The sequence below is a fragment of the Pelophylax lessonae genome (assembly GCF_965119305.1).
Source record: "Pelophylax lessonae genome assembly, chromosome: 12".
Classification (NCBI taxonomy): Eukaryota; Metazoa; Chordata; class Amphibia; order Anura; family Ranidae; genus Pelophylax; species Pelophylax lessonae.
The window spans coordinates 46,822,274-46,847,554 of NC_138779.1; the positions used below are offsets into that span (position 1 = coordinate 46,822,274).

The following is a 25,281-nucleotide window of genomic DNA, read 5'->3' on the forward strand; positions in this document are numbered from 1 at the left end:
TTCAGCCCAACTTAATTTTGTTTCCGGAAGTCCCCATCCAGCTGATGAAACAGATCAATATTATGTACCTCATGCTGCATACAGTTTATACAGTGCTTATAGCGCCCGCATGTGTTAGTAAGTTTAATAGTTAGTTTGGAAAAGCCTAAAGTGGAACTTTACTCATCTTAGCTCCAGTGATGCAATGTCCTGGAGCTCCCCTCTGGCCACTAACATTTTGAAGGGTCTGGCATTCGATACCCGGGTATGAAATGTTGGACAATTTTATTGGCTGGGCAGGGATGACTTCAGTCCCATGAGTGTGTGAGAGTTCCATCGGCTTCAGCATGGGCCCCTTTGCAAGGGTGAACAAGCAGGTAGGTAATTTAATGCAGAAGAGACAAGGCGTGTTTCTTCTGCATTAAAAATCCTGCCTGTTCCACCATTTTTATTTATGACCTAAAGTTCCACTTTAAAGTGTGCCTGGGGCAGCTTAAAGTGATAGCAATCCTGGAGATAGTTATCTTGGAGTTAGGGTTTAATGCAATAGAAATGTTGCTGACACCTAAATTTGGAGATTATCATATCAAGACTTGCACAATGTGATTTTCTGGAAATTCTAAATGTGAGCCAAGTAGCAAAACCAGATATGTTACTTCACAAGTTCTTTGTGCTATGGCTCTATATTTTCTGATATCCATATCCTTTGAACTGTGCTGGTAACAATGTAGTATGGTCCCCGGTTCCAGCACCATCCTCTCTTCTAGCTCACCGCAGACACATACATACTGGGGCATCAAAAAGAGGATGTACAGCACCGAACCAAGGAACCTTCAGTGTTACCAGAAGCAATGTAAAGAGCAAAAGATTCAGGATTTGTTGATTATATAAAATGACAATATCACCTTTAGCAGAACTTTTGATGTTAGCAAGGGGCAGAGCTTCCTGGACAGCCTAAGCATATCACTGTCAAACCTAATGTGTTGCATGGATGTTTTCTTTAATGCTGTTGTTGCTTCAGTCTGTATATATGCATTATTTAAGTTTGCCCAGAAATACACTATATGGCCAAAGGTCCATGTACCCCTGGACCATACCATCCACTGTAAATGAGCTTGTTGGACATCACTTTCCAAAATCATAGGCATGCATAAGGCGATGTTCCCCCTTTGCAGCTTAAACTTTCTCCAATCTTCTCAGAAGGCTTTTTATGAGATCTTAAAGTGTGCATGTGGGATATTGTGCCTATTCATCCAAACGTGCTTTTGTGAGGTCAGGAATTGATGTTGGATGTGAAGACTTGGCTCACAATCAGAATTCTAGTTCATCCCAAAGCTGTCCAGTAGGGTTGAGATCAGGGCTCTGTGCAGGTCACTCAAGTTCCTCCTCACCAAACTAGTGAAACCATGTCTTTATGGAGCTGGCTTTGTGCATGGGGGCACAGTTATGCTGGAACAGAAAAATGCCTCCCTCCAAACTATTTTTACCAGGCTAAATGCCTTCCAAACTTGTCGTCACAAGGCTAAAAACACAGAAAGTGTGCAAAATGTATCCTGAACTCATTTGAAGGGGCATCCACATACTTTTGACCATAGAGTGTATGTCTGTAACCAGCAAACAGCATTTACATCCATTCTGGTACAATTCCCTAACTCAAACAATGCCCAACATGTTTGGGATAAATAAATGATTATATGAAAGTTCATGGTGTATGAGGAAACAGCAAATTTACAAACACATTACCCTTCTCACACTAGCCTGGAGGAAAAGTACACTGAAATAATTAAGCAACATGGTTTCAACATGCTGCAACACAAAGTATGACCTTCTTGCAGAAGAAAGTACAAGAAGAGCAATAGATAACTCTTCTGAGCTTTCCTGTGAAAAGGTGTTGAAAGACACAGAACATGGAGCTGATACAAAAGGTTACATATTCTCTAGTGAGGTAGATTTCTATCCTGAAACACAAAATGTGTCTCCGTTCTGTATTTAGTCTTTAAAGCAGAGCAATATCCACTCTTGTCATATAGTGCACAGTTGCTCTCGTTGCTGCTGGCAGACCCTGTATTACAGTTTCACAAAGAGCACAGCTTTAGATCACACATCAAAGTCTTTTATCCCGATTGATCCAAGTCATCCATCTCTACCAGCAGCAATGGGGCTAATGTTTGTAGCTGCCAGGATTTTATCCACCCTGAAAGATCCTCAGCATTCCTCCAGCTTACATGGAGTCACAGACTCTGCAGGACGTTTCTTTGGGTCACATTTTTCATCTTCTGTCTCTTTTCCTGTATAGTCCACACAGGAAATCCTCTGTGTCCTTATTCCTTCTCCGCAGCTTTGAGAGCAATGTGACCAGCCGCTTGCTCTCCACATGGGGCAGGGTAAGTCCCCACAAGCCCGAATGTCCTCAGGTCTAAGCTCTTGTGGACATTGATCGGAGGCCCCACCATCCATGTTTCGACATTCCACGGTTCTTCTCTTCCACCCAGAACCACAACTCTTTGAGCATTGAGACCAGTCTCCCAAAAACCACTGAGCAGTTAGTAGAGGTCTGAGTGAGTGGTGAGATACCTTATCCTTGGCTTTTTGTCGTCCATACGGCAAGTTCTTAGGCACAAAAAATGTATATTTGATTTTGGGTGGGACGTTTTCACTGGCTACTCGAAGGATTTGTATTGTCAGAGGCTCAGGGAGAGGATGGAAGCTCTGAAGCCTCTCTAGGGTGGTGTTGGATCCACTGTATAATAAAACTGTTCCTCTTAAATGGACATCCTGTTCAATTGAAGAAACTAATAAATCCCCATTCAGAAGATAGCTCCCATCAGCTCTCTTGATTGCCAGGTAGATCCCATCATATACAATGCCCCGGTGACTGCGCTGCTTTACGTCAATATTTGTGGCTCCCGCTGGAATGGTGACAACATCTGAATATCCATACCTGGGTCAAGATAAAAAGTATTAATACATTCCAGACAACAGTCTCTATGTATGCCTATCACAGTACTGTTTACTACTTTTATAACAGCCTAATGGCCCATACACATTATACAATTGTCTATAGATTTTTTACTTTAGATTTACCAAAACCATATAATATGAGGTCAAATCTAAACACTTTCAATTTGTATGCAATCAGACAGGCCCCTGCACTACATAGTTGAAGGTAAATCTAAAGGAAATCTAACAAAGAAAGTTGTATAGTGTGTGTCCAGCTTTAGAGTGACCCTGTTGCAGATTTTAACCCTCGTTACCAGGGCCATTGATATTCTTTTTTTTTTTGGGGGATGGTTCAATCTTGAGAACTTTGAGAAAAATAATTAGGCTCCGTACAGAAAATTAGGGTTGGGGGTCTGTATTGCATGACACACATGTCAGTAGAGAGAGTACAACATATATTACCTTCCTCCTCAAGCCCAAATCCCCCCGGTTCAGACTCCCCCACTACTATAGATCCCCTCATCCCAGTAGAGTCCTAGTGCTCAGATCAGAGTTAGGCAGCACGGGCACTGGGAAAGCTGAGTATTTAGTGCAATAGGGTATCTTTACACTGATCACATGCCTAATATCATCATTCAACAAACATTCATTTTTAATGATAGAATGTAAAAAATAGTAATTTTTAATTAAACTATAATTTGTCAAGGCAGAAAATCCAATGACATGTCACTAAATACATTTTTTGTGTTTAATTCTCAATTCTTAAGCCTAAAGTATAACAAGAGGCAAAACTTTTTTTAGTTTTGGATAGAGGAGAGATAAATTTAAAACACCCGTCAGTTTTTATTGCTGTTTGTGTCCTTATTAAGGATATTCGCCCTCTCTATTTCTACTGTTTACCATTATCATTGAAAGTAAAAGGAATAGACATTCTCACACTTTGGGTTGTCCCCAGAAAAGTAATAGAGGGGAAATCTTCCAATGGGGGCACTAGTTCTAGTGACCTGGGGGTCCCCAAGGGATTCCCTTAATTTGCAGGTGTGGCACTGCCCCCGTAGGAGCTGCTTAATGTGGATTCCCCTGGGTTACCCATAGCAACAGTCTGTAAAATATTCCTCGCTTTACACTTGGCTCAGTCAATGAACAGTCCAGGGGATTTGTTTTTTTGTGTTTTTATTTTATAGTTGGATGGAGAAGGGATGAGTGGGATACTCCTTCTAGTAACTATGCACAACTTGAGGACAACTATCTTCAGAGGATGCGGCAAGGGCGCTGCTTCACTTTGCCACTGAGGTGAAGATTTAACTGATGAACTGTACTTTAGCTTCTCTTCAGGGCCTAACTTGGCGCCCCCTTTCTGACCCACTGTGTGTGCTAAATCCTGCCCACTGACTTTCCCTGGAGTGGTCCCCTTCCTGGGCAGACCCCTGGCAAGCTCCCTGGTACTCACGGACACTGTTTTTCACAGGAATCTCTACCACTGCTCCACTGTCAGTTTCTCCTGGACCTCACAGCTCAGCTCCCCACTCTGGTCCACTTGGCCGACTGTCCTTGACCACTTCCAACCTGACAAGGAGGAGAGACAGCCATCACCCTCCTCCTGGAACCTGGCTTCCTACCCAAAGACACCCTGTCACATGTGCCCTTGGCTTTTACGGTCAATCCCAGGATGCACCACTGTTGTGCCCTCCCACTGGGACTGCCGCAAAAGCCTCTGTGTCACTGGCTGGGTTTCCTCCACAGTCCAACAGGCTCCCCTATTGGATACAGTGGGGACACTCCCTCAGACCAAGTGAATCACACCTGGACACATGTAACAGACCTAACTAGAAATCCTGCTTCCTGATAAGCAGGAAAGCAATCCGATGCTTTTACCTAGCACCTGACTAGGAGGGTGCTACACAGGTATTTTATGTCGTTTACTGTTTGTTGATGGGACAGGAAGTAAAGGGAAATCTCCAGAATGGGTCAAAGATGGCAAAAAATTAATTTTACAGGGGTTATAACTCTTCCTTACTCTATTCAAAATGGCAAAAAAAAGTTTTGCCTTTAGTTCTTCTTAAAGATCTTTTGGAACTGATAAAATCTATAATCAAACATTTATTGGTAAATATATAAGTGGATTAAACACTGAGCACTCCACTACTGCTAATGCCAGTAATTCAAGTCTGGGTGGAGGCCTGGGCTTTCTTGGAAAAGCTGCAGATGAGACGTTACGCTCTTCTAGAATTGTCTTACTTGCATCTAATGAGGCTTATACTGGGTAGAGACGCAGCTTTAACTCATAATATGTTATATGCAGTGTCTGAACCCTGCTCCTACATTCTGCTGTCAATGTAAGTGAAACCAAGAGAAGGAAATAGCTTGCAGATGTGAGTGCATCAATATCTTTCTTGGCCATTAAGTCTACATATTATATCAGTGAGTATATAGCAGGCTTATGCAGGCTTTTGTAGAACTGGTCATTCTGTTGGACCAGAAGTTAGCAGGCTAATGAAAAAATGACAATTCTTTATTCAGGAACACAGAATGCCTCCAGCACATTAGAACTTGTCACTCTGCAAAATGTACCTCTTCATGTACCGCCATACAAAGTGTTGCCAAGGTTATAAAAATCCCAGGGCACCCTTGTGCACCTAGCCTGAATTGTGTGTTAAACACAAAAACAGTAATTGATTTCATTGTATAGTTCACTAAAAGATCTATCTAACATAATTCTAAAGTGCTATGAAGGAAAACTTAAGTGGCTAGTGGAAATTAGAATGGATGTACAAGTTACAAATAACATCTCCTAAGCAGATTTCAGAAGAGATTGATATTTCTCTCATCTTGAGATGATTGCAAAAGTTAGGCCCCATTCACACTAGTCGCATGACAAGTCGTTTTCCATTATTTTCAATGAGCCCCATTCATATCAGTGCGTTTTGAAGTCGCACCGACTTCAAAGTAGTTCCTGCACTACTTTGCCACGATTTTAATGCGTTTTGAGGCATATAGCCTTGCCATTGCTTTCAAAATCGCGGCAAAGTCGCGGAAAAATCGTGCTGCAAAATCGTCGCATTAGTGTGAAAGGGGCCTTACAGAGAGGCCCTGAGTAAATGAGAGAAGGGACATGGACGGAGGGCCGGCATGACAGGTGTTAAAAGGGGTTTGGGACAAGGAGGGGTTTTCAGCCCAGTAAGATGGAAAATATAAGTGGTGGGACTTTTATTTGGTGTTTTGGCCAGGAAGGGGTGGAGCTACAGGGAGAGGTCAAGCTAGGGACCTCAGGAAGTCTTCAGTCAGAGGAAAGCTGCATTGGAGAATATTTCCCACCCTCCCTCCCATTTTCTTGTATTTTCTTCTTTTTTTTCTGACTTTTGGTTTTGCGGTCCACCGCCCTTCTTTTTGTTTTAACAGAGGCTTTCTTCTTTTGGGGTGGTTCTTTGTCATGGCAGCAAGCGGGGTACAAGGTCCTGGTAGGTTAGTATGGTGCAAACTTATACTTGGTAGGGACCCGTCTGAGGTACGGCTCCCAGATGGTGCAAAACTTATACTTGGTAGGGACCCGTCTGAGGTACGGCTCCCAGATGGTGCAAACTTATACTTGATAGGGACCCGTCTGAGGTACGGCTCCCAGATGGTGCAAAACTTATACTTGGTAGGGACCCGTCTGAGGTACGGCTCCCAGATGGTGCAAAACCTATACTTGGTAGGGACCCGTCTGAGGTACGGCTCCCAGATGGTGCAAAACTTATACTTGGTAGGGACCCGTCTGAGGTACGGCTCCCAGATGGTGCAAACTTATACTTGATAGGGACCCGTCTGAGGTACGGCTCCCAGATGGTGCAAAACTTATACTTGGTAGGGACCCGTCTGAGGTACGGCTCCCAGATGGTGCAAAACCTATACTTGGTAGGGACCCGTCTGAGGTACGGCTCCCAGATGGTGCAAAACTTATACTTGGTAGGGACCCGTCTGAGGTACGGCTCCCAGATGGTGCAAACTTATACTTGATAGGGACCCGTCTGAGGTACGGCTCCCAGATGGTGCAAAACTTATACTTGGTAGGGACCCGTCTGAGGTACGGCTCCCAGATGGTGCAAACTTATACTTGGTAGGGACCCGTCTGAGGTACGGCTCCCAGATGGTGCAAAACTTATACTTGGTAGGGACCTGTCTGAGGTACGGCTCCCAGATGTTGCAAACTAATACTTGATAGGGACCCGTCTGAGGTACGGCTCCCAGATGTTGCAAACTAATACTTGATAGGGACCCGTCTGAGGTACGGCTCCCAGATGGTGCAAAACTTATACTTGATAGGGACCCGTCTGAGGTACGGCTCCCAGATGGTACAAACTTATACTTGGTAGGGACTCGTCTGAGGTACGGCTCCCAGTAGTTGGTATGTTGGTACCTGCGACTGGTTGTCTTGCTGTGGCGGCTGGAGGCCTAATTAAGTCGGACGCAGGTACCTCCTTCTTTGATGCCTACCGGGACCTTGAGGCTCCAGTAAAAAACTGGGTTTAACGTGTTATTTACCTGTTATGTATACAGTTTGTTAATAAAAGGCTGCTATGGCCATTTAATCCAACCTGTGGTTATTTATAATGGTGGAGGAGAGTGATAGGTCACAGCAGAATGGAGACAAATCATCTTTAATCCCCTAGTCATGCACAGGAGCCCAACAAAAGATCTGAGACAAGATGGAGGCACTTAGCTTTATCTCTGATACTCAGAAGATATAAAGTTTGTCTACGACAGACTGGTTTGCTAAAAACTGAGTTCTAGGATAAGCAAATATTACCTAAATATAAGAGGTAAATGTATTCTTTCTATAATCATGGCATGCTCTTCGTATTTCTTCCAGATCTTCCAGCGATAAAGACCAGTCATTAATGTTCTCTCTCCTTGTTCGGGGTGGCTGGTCTTGTCTCCGCCCCCTCCTGTATTTATCTGCTGGTAACTTGTAGTGGGTGGACCTTCTGGGCCCCTCCCACAGTTCTGCTCTCTGCACAGACTATGTACAGCACAGTAATGATTTCTCTGCTTCTTTTACAAGGTAATAAATGGGTTCGCAAAGGCATTTCGTGCCTGGAGTACAACTATAAGTAACACACTGACACTGTAAACATGACATGAGTATCTGAATGGCTGTCATGTGCTTCTTAGGCACTTTCCTCTCCTGCGGTTTTAACATGTGGTGCCTTGAGGCAAAAACAAGCAGCTTTCACCTTTATTTTTTTATTTTTCACACAGATGTTAAAATTGATGTAAGAATCGAAATAACTGCCAAAGAAACAATGTCACATAACCCTTAAAGCTCCAGGAAGACATTAAACACATAAATTATTGCAGCTTTGCATTCATTAATATATTATTAAATATATGTTTTAATGCAAGCAGTGAAAGTACCTAAATTGTACTTATTAGCCTTTCGCAGAGCTCATACTGGGAGCAGAAGAAGCATCACATGGTGCCAGTCAGTGGTGCTTCAGAGGTAATTTGCTAACAAGGGGCATACTGATAGAAAGGAAGAGCAGAGTGATAGAGAGATGAGCCCATAACTCTGCAGGTTCTCCTTTACTGTCATGCTGTAGGTGAAGACCTGTAAGCAAGACTTTTTTTTCCAGCTGAAACGCACTAATACTCAGTGCCAGTACCTCCAGCACTGTGCTGAGCGTCTTATGTGTCTGTTAGACTCTTGCTTGTGGCACATTAATGAAATCATATTGTGTGGGTACAATGACTATGACATACACTATATTACCAAAAGTATTGGGACGCCTGCCTTTACACGCACATGATCTCTAATGGCATCCCAGTCTTAGTCCGTAGGGTTCATTAATAAGCTGGCCCACCTTTTGCAGCTATAACAGCTTCAACTCCTCTGGGAAGGCTGTCCACAAGGTTTAGGAGTGTGTCTAAGGGAATGTTTGACCATTCTTCCAGAAGCACATTTGTTAGGTCAGGCACTGATGTTGAACAAGAAGGCCTGGCTCGCTGTCTCCGTCCTAATCTCTGCTCTAATTCATCCCAAAGGTGTTCTATCGGGTTGAGGTCAGGACCAGTCAAGTTCCTCCACCCCAAACTCGCTCATCCATGTCTTTGTGGACCTTGCTGCACTGGTCCAAATCATTTAGTGGAGGGGGAATTATGGTGTGGGGTTGTTTTTCGGGGTTGGGCTTGGCCTTTAGTTCCAGTGAAGCGAACTCTTAAGGCGTCAGCATACCAAGACATTTTGGACAATTTTATGCTCCTAACTTTGTGGGAACAGTTTGGGGATGGCCCCTTCCTGTTCCAACATGACTGTGCACCAGTACACAAAGCAAGGTCCATAAAGACATGGATGAGCGAGTTTGGGGTGGAGGAACTTGACTGGTTTGCATCTCAACCAGAGAGAAAACCTTTTTGTATGAATTAGAGCAGAAACTGCAAGCCAGGTCTTCTTGTCCACATCAGTGCCTAACCTCACAAATGCGCTTCTGAAAGAATGGTCAAACATTCCCATAGACACACTACTAAACCTTGTGGACAGCCTTCCCGGAAGAGCTGAAGCTGTTATAGCTACAAAGGTTGGGCCAGCTCAATATTGAACCCTACGGACTAAGACTAGGGTGCCATTAAAGTTCATGTGCGTGTAAAGGCAGGCATCCCAATACTTTTGGTAACATAGTGTATGTGTATACAGCAAGTAGGGTCAGGCATTATTTAGCCATACCCCTTTAGGACCCTCCCACTGATACTGCAGTTCAGCCACACCCACCATTCTGAGTGACGCTGTACCAATGTAACTGTCGCTTTTGCTGGACTGCTTGGTCGGTAAATGTAGAGAAAGGTATAGGCTTGTGAAATAAAAAATAGGAATTTCGGTACTGAATGCCATCATTCCAGGTAATAATGTCATTTAGCTACTAAAATACAATATATGTCTCTGCCGTCATCTAGATTCACAAATTGATAGCATGGCAAAATGACTTGCTATGTTTCTGCTTTGTGTGAATTCACAGTAATTCCTGACCCGACACTCAGATCCCACCCCGAAGTTCTTACTTGGACTTGTTGATTGATCCAGATATTTTCCTGCAGCTCAATCCATCCCCTCCACACACTGCACATTTGTCCAGCTTCTTCGAGGAATGCAATATATGATCACACCCTGCTTTAATGCACTGACCCTGTACACACACCGATAGGCTTTCCGGACCACACAGGGTGCCATCTATCACCTAGCAGAGAAAGAGACGGTCATGAAGCTAATAAACAGGCAGATGATCAGTCTGTGTATATTTCAGCTGTAGTGTTCATTGTGTACAGATAGAGTTACTGGCAGGACAAAAGCAAGATCTGGCTCGGCTTTTTATTTTCTGCAACTTGCTGTGTTAAAGCAGATTTGAAGTGGTTGTAAACCTCCGGCATTAAAGTGATTGTAAACCCACCTTTATAGCTTGTACCTATAGGTAAGCCTATAATAAAGCTTACATATAGGTACTGTAAATATCTCCTAAACTTGCACCGTTTAGGAGATATTTACATTGCATACAGCCAATGACGTCATCGGCGCATGCACTCTGAAGAAGCGGCCGCCCGTGCCGTTTCTTCAGAGTCCTTTGCGCATGCGCGGGAGTGACGTCACGTAGTTCCGGCCAGTAATACAGCTGAAGTTTGCAGATCTTGGAATGAAGACGGCGAAGATGGATGCGGCTGCCAGTGGGGACAACGTGGGCTTCATTTGCAGGTAGGTGTCACGTAATGTGTTAGTATGCGATATATTAGCACAATATGCATTTACTATGCAGGGAAGAAAAAAAAGAAAAAAAAAAAAAAACGGAAGACTTTACTTTCCCTTAATAAGAACAAAGCATATCCCTCTATAGAATGTACTTGTTTCAATTAAGAGCACTAAGTTTCATTTCTGTCTGATGCTTCATTCCTTTGCTATCAGCATGGATCACTTCTGAAAATCTTTCCTAACACCAAAAGAAAAATGGTGAAAGGGAAGGGACTTCCAACTGATTGACAGCCTCAGCTCTGTTTCTTTGTGCTGTGTGGAGGGGGTGTGTCCCCTCCCTCCAATCAGCTCTCAGAGCTCTCCCCTACTGAGCTCCGCAGAGTGTAAAATCCCGTACACACAGGCCGAAGAAATAGAAACAGGTCAACATTCGGCCCATATGTACTGCAGCCAGTCCAGCAGACTGTCAAAGGGACATGACTTATAAAGCTCTGCTTTAATCATTGAAAGTAAAATAAAGTCACACATTTCTGTCATCAGAAAAGGAATAAAGAGGAAATATTCCAATGGGGACACTAGTTCTGGTGACCTTTGTGCAACCAGGTAGTTCCCTCACTTTGGAGGGATTTCATCACACTTCCTGTTGTGGCTATGGGACAGGAAGTAAACAGAAATCTCCTCAATGGGACACACATGGATAAAAAATAAAAATACTGACAGGGGTTATAATCCTCCCTTTCTCCATTCAAAATATAAAGAAAACAAAGTTTTGGCTTTAACACTCTCTAACCTATATGTACCTAATAACTTGCAGTTATATTCAGGTTGGGATGATTCCAGCAGTCTGTATAGTGAGCTTTTCCTAACAGACACACATCTAGGCTGATGTCATAGACTGCTATGTGCAGTAATCTGGGTAACTGAATAAGACATTCTGAGCTTGACATTCAGCAGAGTTTTAATGTGAGAGTTGTGTAAATGTTTTCCAGATGTTAGGGTAGGTAATTGCTGAGTTCTGACTGTTTTGCAGCCACCATACTACACCTGCATGGGGTCTGACATTTTGCATTTAATAATTTCAAAAATTATTCTGTAAGTTAATATTTCTAAATGGCACTCAGCCAGAAATACAAACATACAAACTGTAGTTCTATCCTCTGTATCAAATCACTTTACAAACTGTAGTTCTATTCTCTGTATCAAACCACTTTACAAAGTCCAAAGTCCCAATTGTGAAGTTAAAAAACAGACACTATTAATTAGTCATCTCTTTACTCTGCACGCTAAACTGCAGTGAATAGGAAAGAACAACTTTTTTTTCATGCTGCTAAATTCTTTAGGGAAACTGACAAGTGTGAACAGACCCTTGGGCTGGGTGCATTAACACAGTTGCGTTGACGTGAGTTCTTTTGCACTCTAACGGGCAATGGGGTTGATTTACTAAAGGCAAATAGACTGCACACATTTCAAGTGCAGTTGCACCAGAGTTCAGTAAATGAGATGATGCTTCACTTTGCAAAAAATACCCAATCACATGCAAGGAAAATAAAAAAAAAAAAACAGCATTTTTGCTTGCACATGATTGGATGATGGAAGTCAGCAGAGCTTCTGCTCATTTACTAAGCTCTGGATCAACTACTCTTGTAAAGTGCACAGTTTATTTGTCATTGTAAATTATCCCAAATGTGTAAGATCAGCCTATTCATTTGAATGGGCTGCCTAAAGCACCAAAATGCGCCAAAAAGGTGCATGTATTTTTTTGGAATGTAGCGCACCACAAATCACAGTAGTGATTGGGATTTACTACAATGCACAACTGTTGGCAAGGCGCATTGGGGCACCCTTAAGAATAAAGGGCACTGCAGCACCCTAATATGCAACACTTTTCTCGCATTATGGTAATGCATGCGTTAATCGTTCGAACTCATTTTCGAAAAACGAAAAATCAGCCGTGAAAGCAGACAATCGTGCCATCATGTAATGATCGAATTTCGAACAATAAATCGTTCAATGGATGTTTTTTATTTAGTTTGTCACATATGCCTAATGCAAACAGTTCGGCCAAGAAACACATTAACCTTTCAATTTATCGTTTGTTCGTTAGAATTTTCCAAACTGTTCCTTTGATTTTTCGGTTCTGAAAATTTAAAAATGTGTGCCCATTAACTGGACGAAAAACGAACGATCGGACCAAATGACTGATTTTCTAACGATTTTTCAGCTAGTTTATGGCCAGCATAAGACTAAGACAGCGAGGCACACACAGGAATAAACCTGGCAGTGGTTCCAACCCTCACCACTATACTATAGGAAAATGTTTCTGTTACTTTGTCTGTCACCATTGGACAGATTTACAATCAGTTCTCTTAGTTTTGAGGACAGGAAGCAAGAGCAAATATCCCCAATGGAAGCAGTAAAAACCCTTACATGGGCCATATTCATTCCTTATTCAGTGTTCCACCCCCCTTGATGGCCCCATTCCCCCATCCCTCCTCATTTATTTAATACAAAAAAGAAATATACAACCCCTTCGGCTAAAACTGGACTTTAAAGTATCTGAAGCAAAATCTCATTTTCATTCTGAATAGAGTAGGGAAAAGGTAGAAGCCCCATTGGATTTTTTGCCATCTGTGTCATTGGGGATATTTGCCTTCATTTTCTGGCCTGTAGACACACCAGGAAGTGAGTGGAAGTCTTTCCAATGCGAAGGGAGATCTTCAGGTGTCCACATTAGAAGACCTCTCCTTTATTTCTGTTCTGGTGACAACAGTATCATTTCATACTTCCATCACTTTTATTCCCAGCGGTAACAATAGTTGAGAGGGCAAATCTCCCCAGCCGGGGTATGAGAAACCAATAAATATTTGACAGGGGTTCTAGCCCATCCCTAATCCGTCCAATACTGTTTTGCCTTTTGATACACTTTGACTCTCCAAATATAATTTGTGGACAGATGAGTATGTTTGTAAGCCAAGTATCAGGGAAAAGAAGGAAATAAAAAGGTGATGGTGGGTTTCTAAACATGTAATCATTCAGGTATTAGTAGCTTGTAAGTCAAACAGAAGCGATCAGGCCCACCTTATGACAGTGCAGTTCACAAAATCTCACCTTAGGTTGGAAAACGTTGAATTCGCTGCCCCCACGTGCCCTGCACATGAGCTTGCATCGGTCTCGGGGAGAGACACCCGAGTACTTAGGAATCCACTCAATGAGGTTTCCTTGTCTGTCTGTGTAGTTATAGGCATTGTACTTCTCACACTGCACCTCCCGGAAACTCTTCTCTGAAAAACACAACATAATGCAGGTGAGGAGAGTCCAGGGAAAACCAAACTGAGACTGGAACCCATGTGCAGGAACAGGGGAGTGTGAATGTGTCTGCCAGCAGTGTGTTGTGATGTTAGGTGGGACATTCTAAAGCCTTGGAAAGCCAAGCTAGGTCCGGCTTGCCTACACGCTTATACTGAAAATTATTTTCAGTAGTAGTATCTTTTACTGGACTTTACAGGGACTTTTCTACTTACTAAACTCTAATCCAGAGTGCATTCAATGATCAATATTAGCAATCACTCTCTCAACAGAAGTGACGGAATCATCAAACCCCCAAACAAGACTAAAACTAAAATGAAGAGGTAGTAACAAACCTGTCGCTTGTTCCAGCAACATGACTATTGCCTCCTCTTTTTAAAAGTTTATTTTTACTTTTTTTTTTACCTGGTGATGCTGCCAGTTTTCAAACGTCCTAGTGGTGACAACACACCCTGAACAGCTCCCTAAACAGGAGCAATGTTGTCAGCCTAGGATGTGCACTCCCTGTGGACCTCAAGCTGATACCAGTGTTCCAAAACAGTTTGGGGTCCATAAGGATCACATGGCATAATGGGATTTTGTACATCATTGGAGATGCACATGTAGGTACTGTGTGGGCGCAGAGACCAGAAGAAGACTTCTACAATAAAAAAAAGTAACTATTGAGGAATTTAAAAAAATACCACACACCAGCTAGGGACAGTCTATGACACGATAGAGATAGATTAGTTAGGATTTAGTGGTGCTTTAGGGTATTGAGTCAGGAGAAAGCTGGTAGATGAGAATATACCTACCCTGCAAGGGGCACTCCTGGATGTTGCATGATTCGTAGATGGCTCTCTGGCCCTGGCAGTACTTGCCACCGTTCTCAGGTTCTGGATTGTTACAGTCTCGATAGGAAAAACGTACACCCCCTCCACAGCTCCGTGAGCATTCACCCCAGGGACCCCAATTCCCCCAATTTCCATCCACAGGAACCTAGGAGACACAAATCACACAAGGAATTTTAGTTGATTTCAAGCTAAATTTACATTGTTTGAGAATTATTCATCATTGTAATCTTAGACTTAAATGATTACACCCAATAGGCAACCCTAACATTTGTGCACCAGCCCCAGTCTACTCTTAGAGGTCCCTTGTTTGATGCTCTGGGGTATTAGGCTTAAATTATTCTTTAAATCGATTTTGGGTCCAACTGCCGCCTGTCTACATACACTCGCTCCAGCGTTGCCCTAGAAAAGCTTCCCAAATGTAACCATGCCGGCACCATGTTTGTTGACACAGTTTGTCTCCACCAGAGGCTTATGCAACTGGGTGATATGACAGTACTGGAAATGAGAGAGAGTGACATTTTCACTTTATAACAGAAAGTGCCTGAAGGTAGACCTACATGGCAGGAGCACTAGAGATCATTTTCTTGAAACGCTAAATACTGAAAATTGCTTTTGAAATGACATTGACTACTAAAGTGTTAGTTCACTTTTTAAAAAATAAAAACAAAAAATGAAAAGGTGAACTAACTTCTTACAACCTCCCCACCTCCCCAGCCCCCACTGTACTTACCTCCCATGCGTGATGCGCTGTCAGTGCCCATGCAGCCATCTGGGGATTTAAAATCCCTGAACCTCTCCCCCTTCATTCTCTAGGGCAATGATGGCAAACCTTGGCACCCTAGATGTTTTGGAACTAGCTTTCCAAAGATGCTCATGCACTCTGCAGTGTAGTTGAGCATCATGGGAAATGTAGTTCCAAAACATCCACGGTGCCAAGGTTTGCCATCACTGCTCTAGGGCTTCTTGGACAGATTCTGACCTGTCCTGGAAGCCCTGCAGAGTGAAAAAGGTTTTTGAAAAAGTGAACTAATGCCCCGTACACACGCATCGATTATTGGCCGGGAATTTTCGGCCAACGTCTGATCGGCCGTTTTTCGGCTCGTTAGTATGATGCTTCCGACAACCGACTCCGACTTTTCGGCCGAAAAAAATCTGGTGTGCAGGCTATAAAATTTTTGTTGGTTGTCAACACAACGGGCGATTTTCCATCAGTCAGTACAGATTTCGGCAGACAAAAATCTGATGAGAAAGACTGGGCATGCTCAGAGAAGAAAAAACACACGGAAAGTAAACCAGCACATGACATCACTTCTGAAGTAGATTTTTCTTGGCCGAGAAAATTTGTGTGCAGTCTAGGCACATTTCCAACCAACAAAACACCACTCTGGACAAAAGTCGGATGATTGGTCGGCCGATAATCGTTGCGTGTGTACGAGGCATAACTCTTTGAAGTTTATATGCAAATCTAGTTTTTGAGTGTATATCTACTTTAGGAATTATAAAAAATAAGAGGAAAAATTTAAATATGTGCAGGATTTTTTTAAGTATGAAAGAACTTCTATATATAAAATAAAAAATTTTAAGAGGAAAAAGAAAATAACACTGGCATTTATATTAGGTAGCGGGATAGTTGGAATTGCAAGTTTAATTATAAATAATTATGGCTGGCCTATTCATTAATGAAGAATACAATATGTTATAACATGCTCAAACATTGCTGAAAATTTATTTTTATTATTCATTCTGGCAGTGATATTACTATATTGCAGTTATTGAATGTAATTTCCTCTGAGAAATAAATCATCATGAGTAAAGGGTAGAGAATTTTCCAGTGTTTGGCTCTAATGGTTAGTTCTGAGATTTGAGCCATTTCCCAATTCCCATTAACATGCTTCTACAGAACAGAATGCAAGTCTAAGCTGAGTCATGGTATTTCATTTTAGAAGCTTCTGGCTGTAGTGTAGTGACCACTAAGTGATCAAGTATAGTATATAATTTTATAGTTGTAAAATTTCATTACGTCATATAATTGTTCATGGTCTTGTGGCAACGATAGGCGTTGCATGCAGTGTTTCATGAATTGGAAGGCGTAACAACTGCCAGGATTACAGTTTTGAAATTACCTTTGGTTTAAGAACATCCTCTTCTTCCTGACAGACTCCCTCCCAGCATACGCGGCCGTCCTCACAGGGCGTCCCATCAGCCCAGGGCAGGCTGCCATTTTTGGTATGGCAGGCTTGATCCTCTTGGATTTTACACCAGAGCTGGGCACAGATATCTTCTGGCCTGGTATTAGGACAGTGACAGAACTCTTTGCCAAAAACCTGACGACACTGATTGTCCAAATCATATTGAGCTGATGTTCCGGGAAGATCCTGGGGAAGGTCCAGAATCCTGCCTGGTGCATCCAACAAACAGTCCCCTGTCAAGGAAAAAACATGTTAGTCACCCTTTCCTTCTCTGTTTTTATTCAATAATATAGATCAGCTCTATGGAAAAGGTCAGTAGTCATTTTTTTCAGGAAACATTGCAGTTGTACCAGAATTTTAGAATTCAGTAGTTAGAATACAATTTACAGTAAAGAAATATTTCGTCACAGTTTCTGAAACTTTAAAACAAATTAGTCTGCCTGCTGCATGTACAATGTTGACATGCCTTGGTGCTGAGATGATGTAACTCCCATGCACAGGGTGTTACATCATCATCATCATCACATGATGGTCAGTCAAGAAGGCTGAAGACAATGAACCTGGAAGAAGACCAAGCAAAGGTGATGGTACCCGCATGAGAGCTTGCAGACACCACATTGCTAGAGGGGAGATGGGTAAAGGGTGATTTTAGTTCAGTTGTAAAGAGTATCTATAGCCAAAGTTTTTTATACATTTTGGAAGCAGTGAGAAAAGGCTCCGCTGTCAGGTTTTTATTGCAGTCTGTCCACCCCCCCCCCCCCCCCCTGGAGATTCACCCTTTCTGCTGTTTTGGTGACCATTGTTACAAGGACTAACTGTAGGGAAAATTCCTTTATTGGATGTTAGGGTTAGGAATGTCTTTATTTTGTTTTGAAACCCTTTATATCTAAAGGATTGCACCTGGTTTATCTATATAGTAGCATGTTGGCAATCACAGATTTTGCAATTTATAATGGATTGATTACAGCTGTTGAATTTTACCTTTGAGTCACTTTCATGAATCTAAAATGAAGGCATAAGGTTCAGTTGATGGGGGAACTGAGCAGGAGATGATCTTATTAAGAATAAGATCAATATGTCATTCTTTAAAGAGTGCAACTAACCACGAGACACTTAATATCGTGACTTCAACTATAGGAATGTTAATAGGGGAGATTACTGTGTGACGATAATTGATCAACCACAGACGAGAATATTGTGCAATACAGTATGTTTTATACAATGTATCTGAGAGTTTGCATGGAGGATTTATTTGTGTGAACTGATACAGAAAGATACTTATTACCTAGCAATAATGGACTGATGTTCCCTAGCGATAAAGTGGTGACTGATGTAAGGGCAAACACCCCAATCTCCTCCTTATTCCTTAAAGACACTATATACTCCAATCTCGTTTTCATTCCATATGGGCACTATACACCCCAATCTGCTCCTCATTCCATATGGGCACTATACACCCCAATCTGCTCCTCATTTCATATGGGCACTATACACCCCAATCTGCTCCTCATTTCATATGGGCACTATACACCCCAATCTGCTCCTCATTTCATACAGACACCATACACCCCAATCTGCTCCTCATTCCATACAGACACCATACACCCCAATCACCTCATTTCATACAGACACCATACACCCCAATCACCTCATTTCATACAGACACCATACACCCCAATCACCTTATTTCATACAGACACCATACACCCCAATCACCTTATTTCATACAGACACCATACACCCCAATCACCTTATTTCATACAGACACCATACACCCCAATCTGTTCCTCATATAATACAGATATGATACACCCCAATTTCCTCCTAATTCCTTACAGACACTATATACTGCAATCTCCTCCTCATTCCTTACAGACACCATACACCCCCAATCTGCTCCTCATTCCATACAGACACCATACACTCCAATCACTTCTTCATTTCATACAGACACCATACACCCCAATGTGTTCCTCATTCCATACAGACACCATACACCCCAATCACCTCCTCATTCCATACAGACACCATACACCCCAATCACCTCCTCATTCCATACAGACACATACACCCCAATCTGTTCCTCATTCCATACAGACATCATACACCCCAATCACCTCCTCATTCCATACAGACACAATACACCCCAACCTCATCCTTATTCTATACAGACACCATACAATACACCCCAATCTGCTCCTCATTCCATACAGACACCATACACCCCAACCTCCTCCTCATTCTATAAAGACACCATACACCTCAATCTGCTCCTCATTCTACAAAGACACCATACACCCCAACCTCCTCCTTATTCTAGAATCTATACAGACACCATACACCCCAATCTACTCCTTATTTTATACAGACACAATACACCCCAATCTTCTCATTCATTGCAGACACCATACACCCCAATCTCCTCATTCATTGCAGACACCATACACCCCAATCTCCTCATCCTATGCAGACACCATACACCCCAATCTCCTCATCCTATGCAGACACCATACACCCCAATCTCCTCATTCTATGCAGACACCATACACCCCAATCTCCTCATCCTATGCAGACACCATACACCCCATTCTCCTCATCCTATGCAGACACCATACACCCCAATCTCCTCATCCTATGCAGACACCATACACCCCAATCTCCTCATCCTATGCAGACACCATACACCCCAATCTCCTCATTCTATGCAGACACCATACACCCCAATCTCTTCATTCTATGCAGACACCATACACCCCAATCTCCTCATCCTATGCAGACACCATACACCCCATTCTTTTTTTCACACTATACAGAGACTGTACACTCCAATCTCCTGCTCACAACATATAGACACTGTACACCCCAATCTCTGCCTTACACCATACAGACCTCATACAACCCCCCAATCTCCTCCTCTCACCATACAGATACCATACACCCCAATCTCTTCCTTACACCATAAAGACGCCATACAACCCCCAATCCCCTCCTCACACTATACAAACACTGTACACCCCAATCTCTTCCTCACACTATACAAACAATGTACACCCCAATCTCCTCATATCAAACAGACACTGTCCACCCAAAAACTTCTGCTCACATCATACAGATGCCATTCCACCCAGTCTCCTGCTTACACCATACAGACACCATATGATCCCAATCTACTGTGGGAGCCAATGCCACAGAAAAGATTTGGATTTCTACTTGAAATGTATTTTCATGCAGCAACATGCATGTGTTCTGCTGCATGAATACAGAGAAAAACTCCAAAAATAATTTTCACAGTGCTAGCAACAACTGCCAGAGTCTTCTTAAATGCACCCAGACTAGACCATCATTTGGTATCCAAACTCTACAGAGGATAGGCAGCTCACATCACAGACAGGGAGGTCTGCTAAACATAGAGAACAAATAAATGGACTAAACGTCCTTGTAAAAATATGTACTTGTAAATTATAAAATACTTATAAAAAGGATTTACAAGAGTAAAGGAACAAATTGCTTGTAAAATCCACTGTCAGGCTAAAACAGGTCAGGCCAAGGTTATAAAATTTTTACATAAATCAAAAGCGACCAAAGCCAGCGGTACATAGTGTGGCTAATAGGCTAATGCAGAGTGTGCCGCTGGAACCACATTATCCATACTAGGCACTGCTGGCAGCACTCAGTGATTTGATTTATGTGAAGATTTTATGATCCTGATGTGACTGTGCCTGTTTTACAAGCAATTCATTCCTTTTCCATATCATGGAGCTTTGTCCATTGTTTTGTTCTTTTAGGAATACAAACATGTGAGAGTAGTAGCCCCTGTATTCTAGTCAGGCTTGTGCATTGTGGGGACATGGGGCAAAATGTACATTTTATGTATGTTACCACGCCACATTAACCACTTCAGCTCCGGAAGGTTTTACCCCCTTAATGACCAGGCCATTTTTTGTGATTTGACACTGTGTTACTAACGGAAAAATTGCACTGTCGTGCGACGCTGTGCCCAAATACAATTGATGACCTTTTTCCCACAAATAGAGCTTTCTTTTGGTGGTAGTTGTTTACCTCTGCGGTTTTTAGATTTTGCGCGATAAACAAAAAAGAGCGACAATTTTGAAAAAAAAACCCATATTTTTTACTTTCTGCTATATAACATTCCCAATAAAAAAATGTAATATTTTTATCAGTTTAGGCCAATTTGTATTCTGCTACATATTTTTGGTAAAAAAAAAATCGCAATAAGTGTATTTTAATTGGTTTGCGCAAATGTTATAGCGTTTACAAAATACGGGGTAGATTTTTGAGATTTTTATTTATTTTTTTTGTTTTTATTAGTAATGGCAGCGATCATCGTTCTTTAGCGGGACTGCGACATTGCAGCGGGCAGATCGGGCCCCTAACTGACATTTCTGACACTTTTTGGGGACCAGTGACATTAATACAGTAATCAGTGCTAAATAATATGCATTGTTACTATATAAATGACACTGGCAGGGAAGGGGTTAACACTGGGGTTGATCAGTGGGTTAATGTATGCCTAAATATGCTTGCTCACTGTGGGTGGGAGGGTTCTGTGACAGGCACAGAGAGATCGGGGTTTCAGCTTAGCTGAATCTTCTGATCTCTCCCTGCTTGTGTGACAGAAGACCCGTCGGCTTTGTTTACACAAGCAGGCGGGTCTTCTGTCAGTTTATCTGATGATCACGGGAGGAAGGCGGCGATCGCTGCCGCTCCTCCCGCCGCCAAGACCTCGTGCACGAAATCATGTAGTACTACGTGATTTTGCGCAGCAGCCAAGCCGCCCTGCCACAGTAATACTACGGTGGGCGGTCGGCAAGAAGTTAAACAGTGTACTGCTGTGCTGTTTGCACTAAAGGACCTTGCCAGCACACGTACATTTAAGCTCTCCACAACACACATATGTGTGCTGCACCAAAGAAAATGGTGCTGTAACATCTTTCTCTGCTTTATTGGGTTTTACACTCTAATTATTGGCGTGCACAGGGGGTGTGCCAGGTGTGTCTGGGCACACTCTAATCACTCTGTGCAGTGCCGACTCCCCCTAGTTGCCCTGGACTTCCCTTCCCTTGTCTGCTGCAGGAGATGTTTCAGGATGGAGAGTGGGGAAAAGGACTAGTCAATATATAATTTACAAGACCCTTTTTATCTGAGTGAACACAGTGAACAAATTCACTCACTGTGTTCAATCACAAACGGAAGCATAGTAAACACAGTTTACTATTCTTCAGTGTGTTTAAGCTTTCGGGTGCACACCCTAATGCAATAGGCTGCGTACACCTATGCTAAATATTCTGACGGGTTAATTGACTTCCAGCAAAATACTAAAATACAGAAAAACAGAAGTTTAATTGTTGGTGCACAGTTCATGTGAGCTTTTTATTTCTCTGGGGGGGTTTTGTATTTTAGTATGAGGATTTTAAAAATCAAAAGGATACCTAGGTGTGGTCTGGGACTATGCTCAGGTGTCCCATAAAAAGCATCTTTTTTGAGTGTAAAAAAAAATAATATTGGCTTTCAGCCAAAACTAGTGTGTGTGGGCATTGCTGGAAATGCCCCCTAACCTCTTGTCTCATCCTGTAATCTCTGTGGTCCTATGTGTGATCTTTGTGATATTTTGGGGGGGGGGGGGGGGTGATTGTTCAGATTTGGTGGTGTGTGATTAAATAACTGGTGTAAGCCCACTCTCACATTGGTCCGATTTGACATGCCATTTGACATGTCAAATGGCATGTCAAATCGGAGGCAATTGCCGGCATTGGCACAGTCCGAATTGGTGCAACGCTGACTTTGCTCCGTTTCCCAAAAGTAGTTTCTGTACTACTTTTGCCGATTTGGGGGGGGGGGGGCGATTTCCATAGACATCTGTGCAGGAACCCGCACAGATATCTGTGAATTCGCCCCAGAAGTCGGAGTGAAATGCTGGCTTGAAATGGTGCGAGTTCAGCTGAACTCACACAATGTGAACCTGGGCTAGCACAGGATAACATCCCATTACTGTACCTTCCAACTTTTTGAGATGGGAACAAGGGACACCTATTAGAAAAAGTATGCAGGCCATAGGCCACACCCCTTGCCACAACCCTTAAATGAGAATTATACAAAAATTGATTAGTTAAATCCACAAGTGCTTTTTTTTTTATTTTATTTTATTTTTATGACTACTATTCCTTTATACTGGCTTTTGAAGTTTACAAATGCAGCAATTTAGAAATTGAATGAAAGGGTTAGCACTGGGAAACACTTTTTGAACGATAATAAGTGCATTTTATATACAACTATATAGATCAGATCAGGGACAGATGAGGAGGAAAGAGGGACACAGGGACTTTGTTCCAAATCAGGGACAGTCATTCAAAATCAAGAACTGTTGGGAGCTCTGCATTAATAGTCTTCCATCTCTATACACTTTTGCTTTCCCCTCTATATACAGGCCTGGAGCCATGTAATGTTACGGTGTGTTGAATGATATGACAGAGGAACACAAAGTTCTTTCCTGCAGCTTCTTTTGCTGTCACTCATGTTAGAGCAGAATGTTCCGCAGACCTGTGGAAAATGTCAGTTAGGGGTCCGATCTGTCTGCAGCAGTGTCGTAGTCCCGCTAAAAATCGCTGATCGCCACCATTACTAGTAAAAATTAATAAATAAAAAAAAATGACGTAAATCTTTCCCCTAGTTTGTAGACGGGAAAACTTTTTGCGCAAACAAATCAAAATATGCTTATTGCGTTTTTTTTTAACCAAAAAATATGTAGCAGAAAACAAATTGGCCTAGGAGGATGAAAATTTTTTATTTAGAATGTTATATAGCAGAATGAGAAAATTATTATTATTATTTTTTTTCAGAATTGTCGCTCTTTTTTTGTTTATAGCGCAAAAAATAAAAATTGCACAGGTGATCAAATACCACCAAAAGAAAGCTCTATTTGTGGGAAAAAAAGGACAATTTTATTTCTGTACAGCGTCGCACGATCGTGCAAAAAGTAACGCCGTGGCGAATCGCAAAAAATGGCCTGGTCATTAAAGGGACAAATCCTTTCCTGTCCAGAAGTGGTTAAAGTATAACTAAAGCCAACGTTTTTTTTTTTTTAGTTTTGGACAGGATGCAGAGGGATTGAAACACCTATCAGTTTTTATTGCTATCTTTGCCCCCGTTATGGAGATTCAGTGCCGGTTCACATTTCTGCGATGCGGGAATGCTGCGAATATACAGCGTGTTCCGCATCGCATCCACACCCCTGGCAGTTCACACTGCCATATGCGATACGCAGGGGGTGTCAATTAAAAGTTAACAACATTACCAGATCAGATCGCATATCGCAGTGCGATCTGAAAGTTCGCACAGAATCGGATCGCACTAGTGTGAACCACCATGCAATCTGATTCTGCTGCGGACCAAAAAAAGGGTCCTGTGCGTGTTTTAGTGCGATTGCGGTGAGAATTAAGCCATACAAACTGTGTGGCTGAATTTGCACCGCACAGAGCTCACATGTAATTTTAAGAGCAGTGCGCTCCGAATTACATGCGATCTCTGTGATCACACTAATTTCAACCGGCAGAGGAGGGATTTGGGGTCTTATTGACCCCAGGTCCCTCCATAAAGAGTACCTGTCACTGCCTATTTTTGTCACAAGGGATGTTTACATTCTTGTGACAGCAATTAAAAAACAAAGAAAATTCAAGCACCAGTGTAAAGAAAATAAATAAATTAAATAAAAAAAATAAAAAAATTAAGTTTGCAAAGGCGAACATGCGCATCAGTCCCACATGTACACAAACAGCAATCGTTCCACACAGGTGAGGTATCGCCGCGAACGTCAGATCATCGGAAGTAATTCTAGCACTGTCGCCTAAGGATAGTAACGTTTACGACAATTGTTGCTGTTGCGAGGGCACGTGCAGTTTTGAAGCGTGACATGTTTGGTATCTATTTACTCGCTGTAACATCATCTTTTCGATTTTACAAAAAATTGGATTATGTATTGTGTTTTTTTGTTTTTTTTTCATTAAAATTTAAAAAAAGTATATTTTTTTCCCAAAAATTGCATTCGAAAAACCATTGTGCAAATACTGTGTGACATAAAAAATTGCAAAACCCAACAATTTATTCTCCAAGGCCTTTGCTTTAAAAAATATATAATGTTTGGGGTTACAGATCTTCAATTTGGTGTCTTAGGTTGTGTTCAGGCCATCTATTTCCAACCTCAAGAAAAATAAATTATTTATAATTTGTGAAAACCTTTAAATTTTTGTCAAAGTTTTCTTGTTAATGTCGATCATTAGAAGTGTCTAAACCTGGATGCATGAAATGG

General features: G+C 42.1%; 1 protein-coding gene across 1 annotated transcript in view; it reads right to left on the reverse strand.

The window, feature by feature from the left end:
* Window positions 1-1,183: 1,183 nt before the first annotated feature.
* The window catches only part of ADAMTS8 (ADAM metallopeptidase with thrombospondin type 1 motif 8), a 58,598-nt gene continuing 34,500 nt past the window's right edge, over window positions 1,184-25,281 (reverse strand). The window contains exons 5-9 of the mRNA XM_082273677.1: window positions 16,893-17,191; window positions 14,731-14,914; window positions 13,739-13,911; window positions 9,952-10,127; window positions 1,184-2,920 (exon numbers count right to left, since the gene is read on the reverse strand). Of these exons, the coding sequence (XP_082129803.1) occupies window positions 2,185-2,920; window positions 9,952-10,127; window positions 13,739-13,911; window positions 14,731-14,914; window positions 16,893-17,191 (1,568 nt within the window). The 3' untranslated portion in view covers window positions 1,184-2,184. The remainder of the gene's footprint in view (window positions 2,921-9,951; window positions 10,128-13,738; window positions 13,912-14,730; window positions 14,915-16,892; window positions 17,192-25,281) is intronic.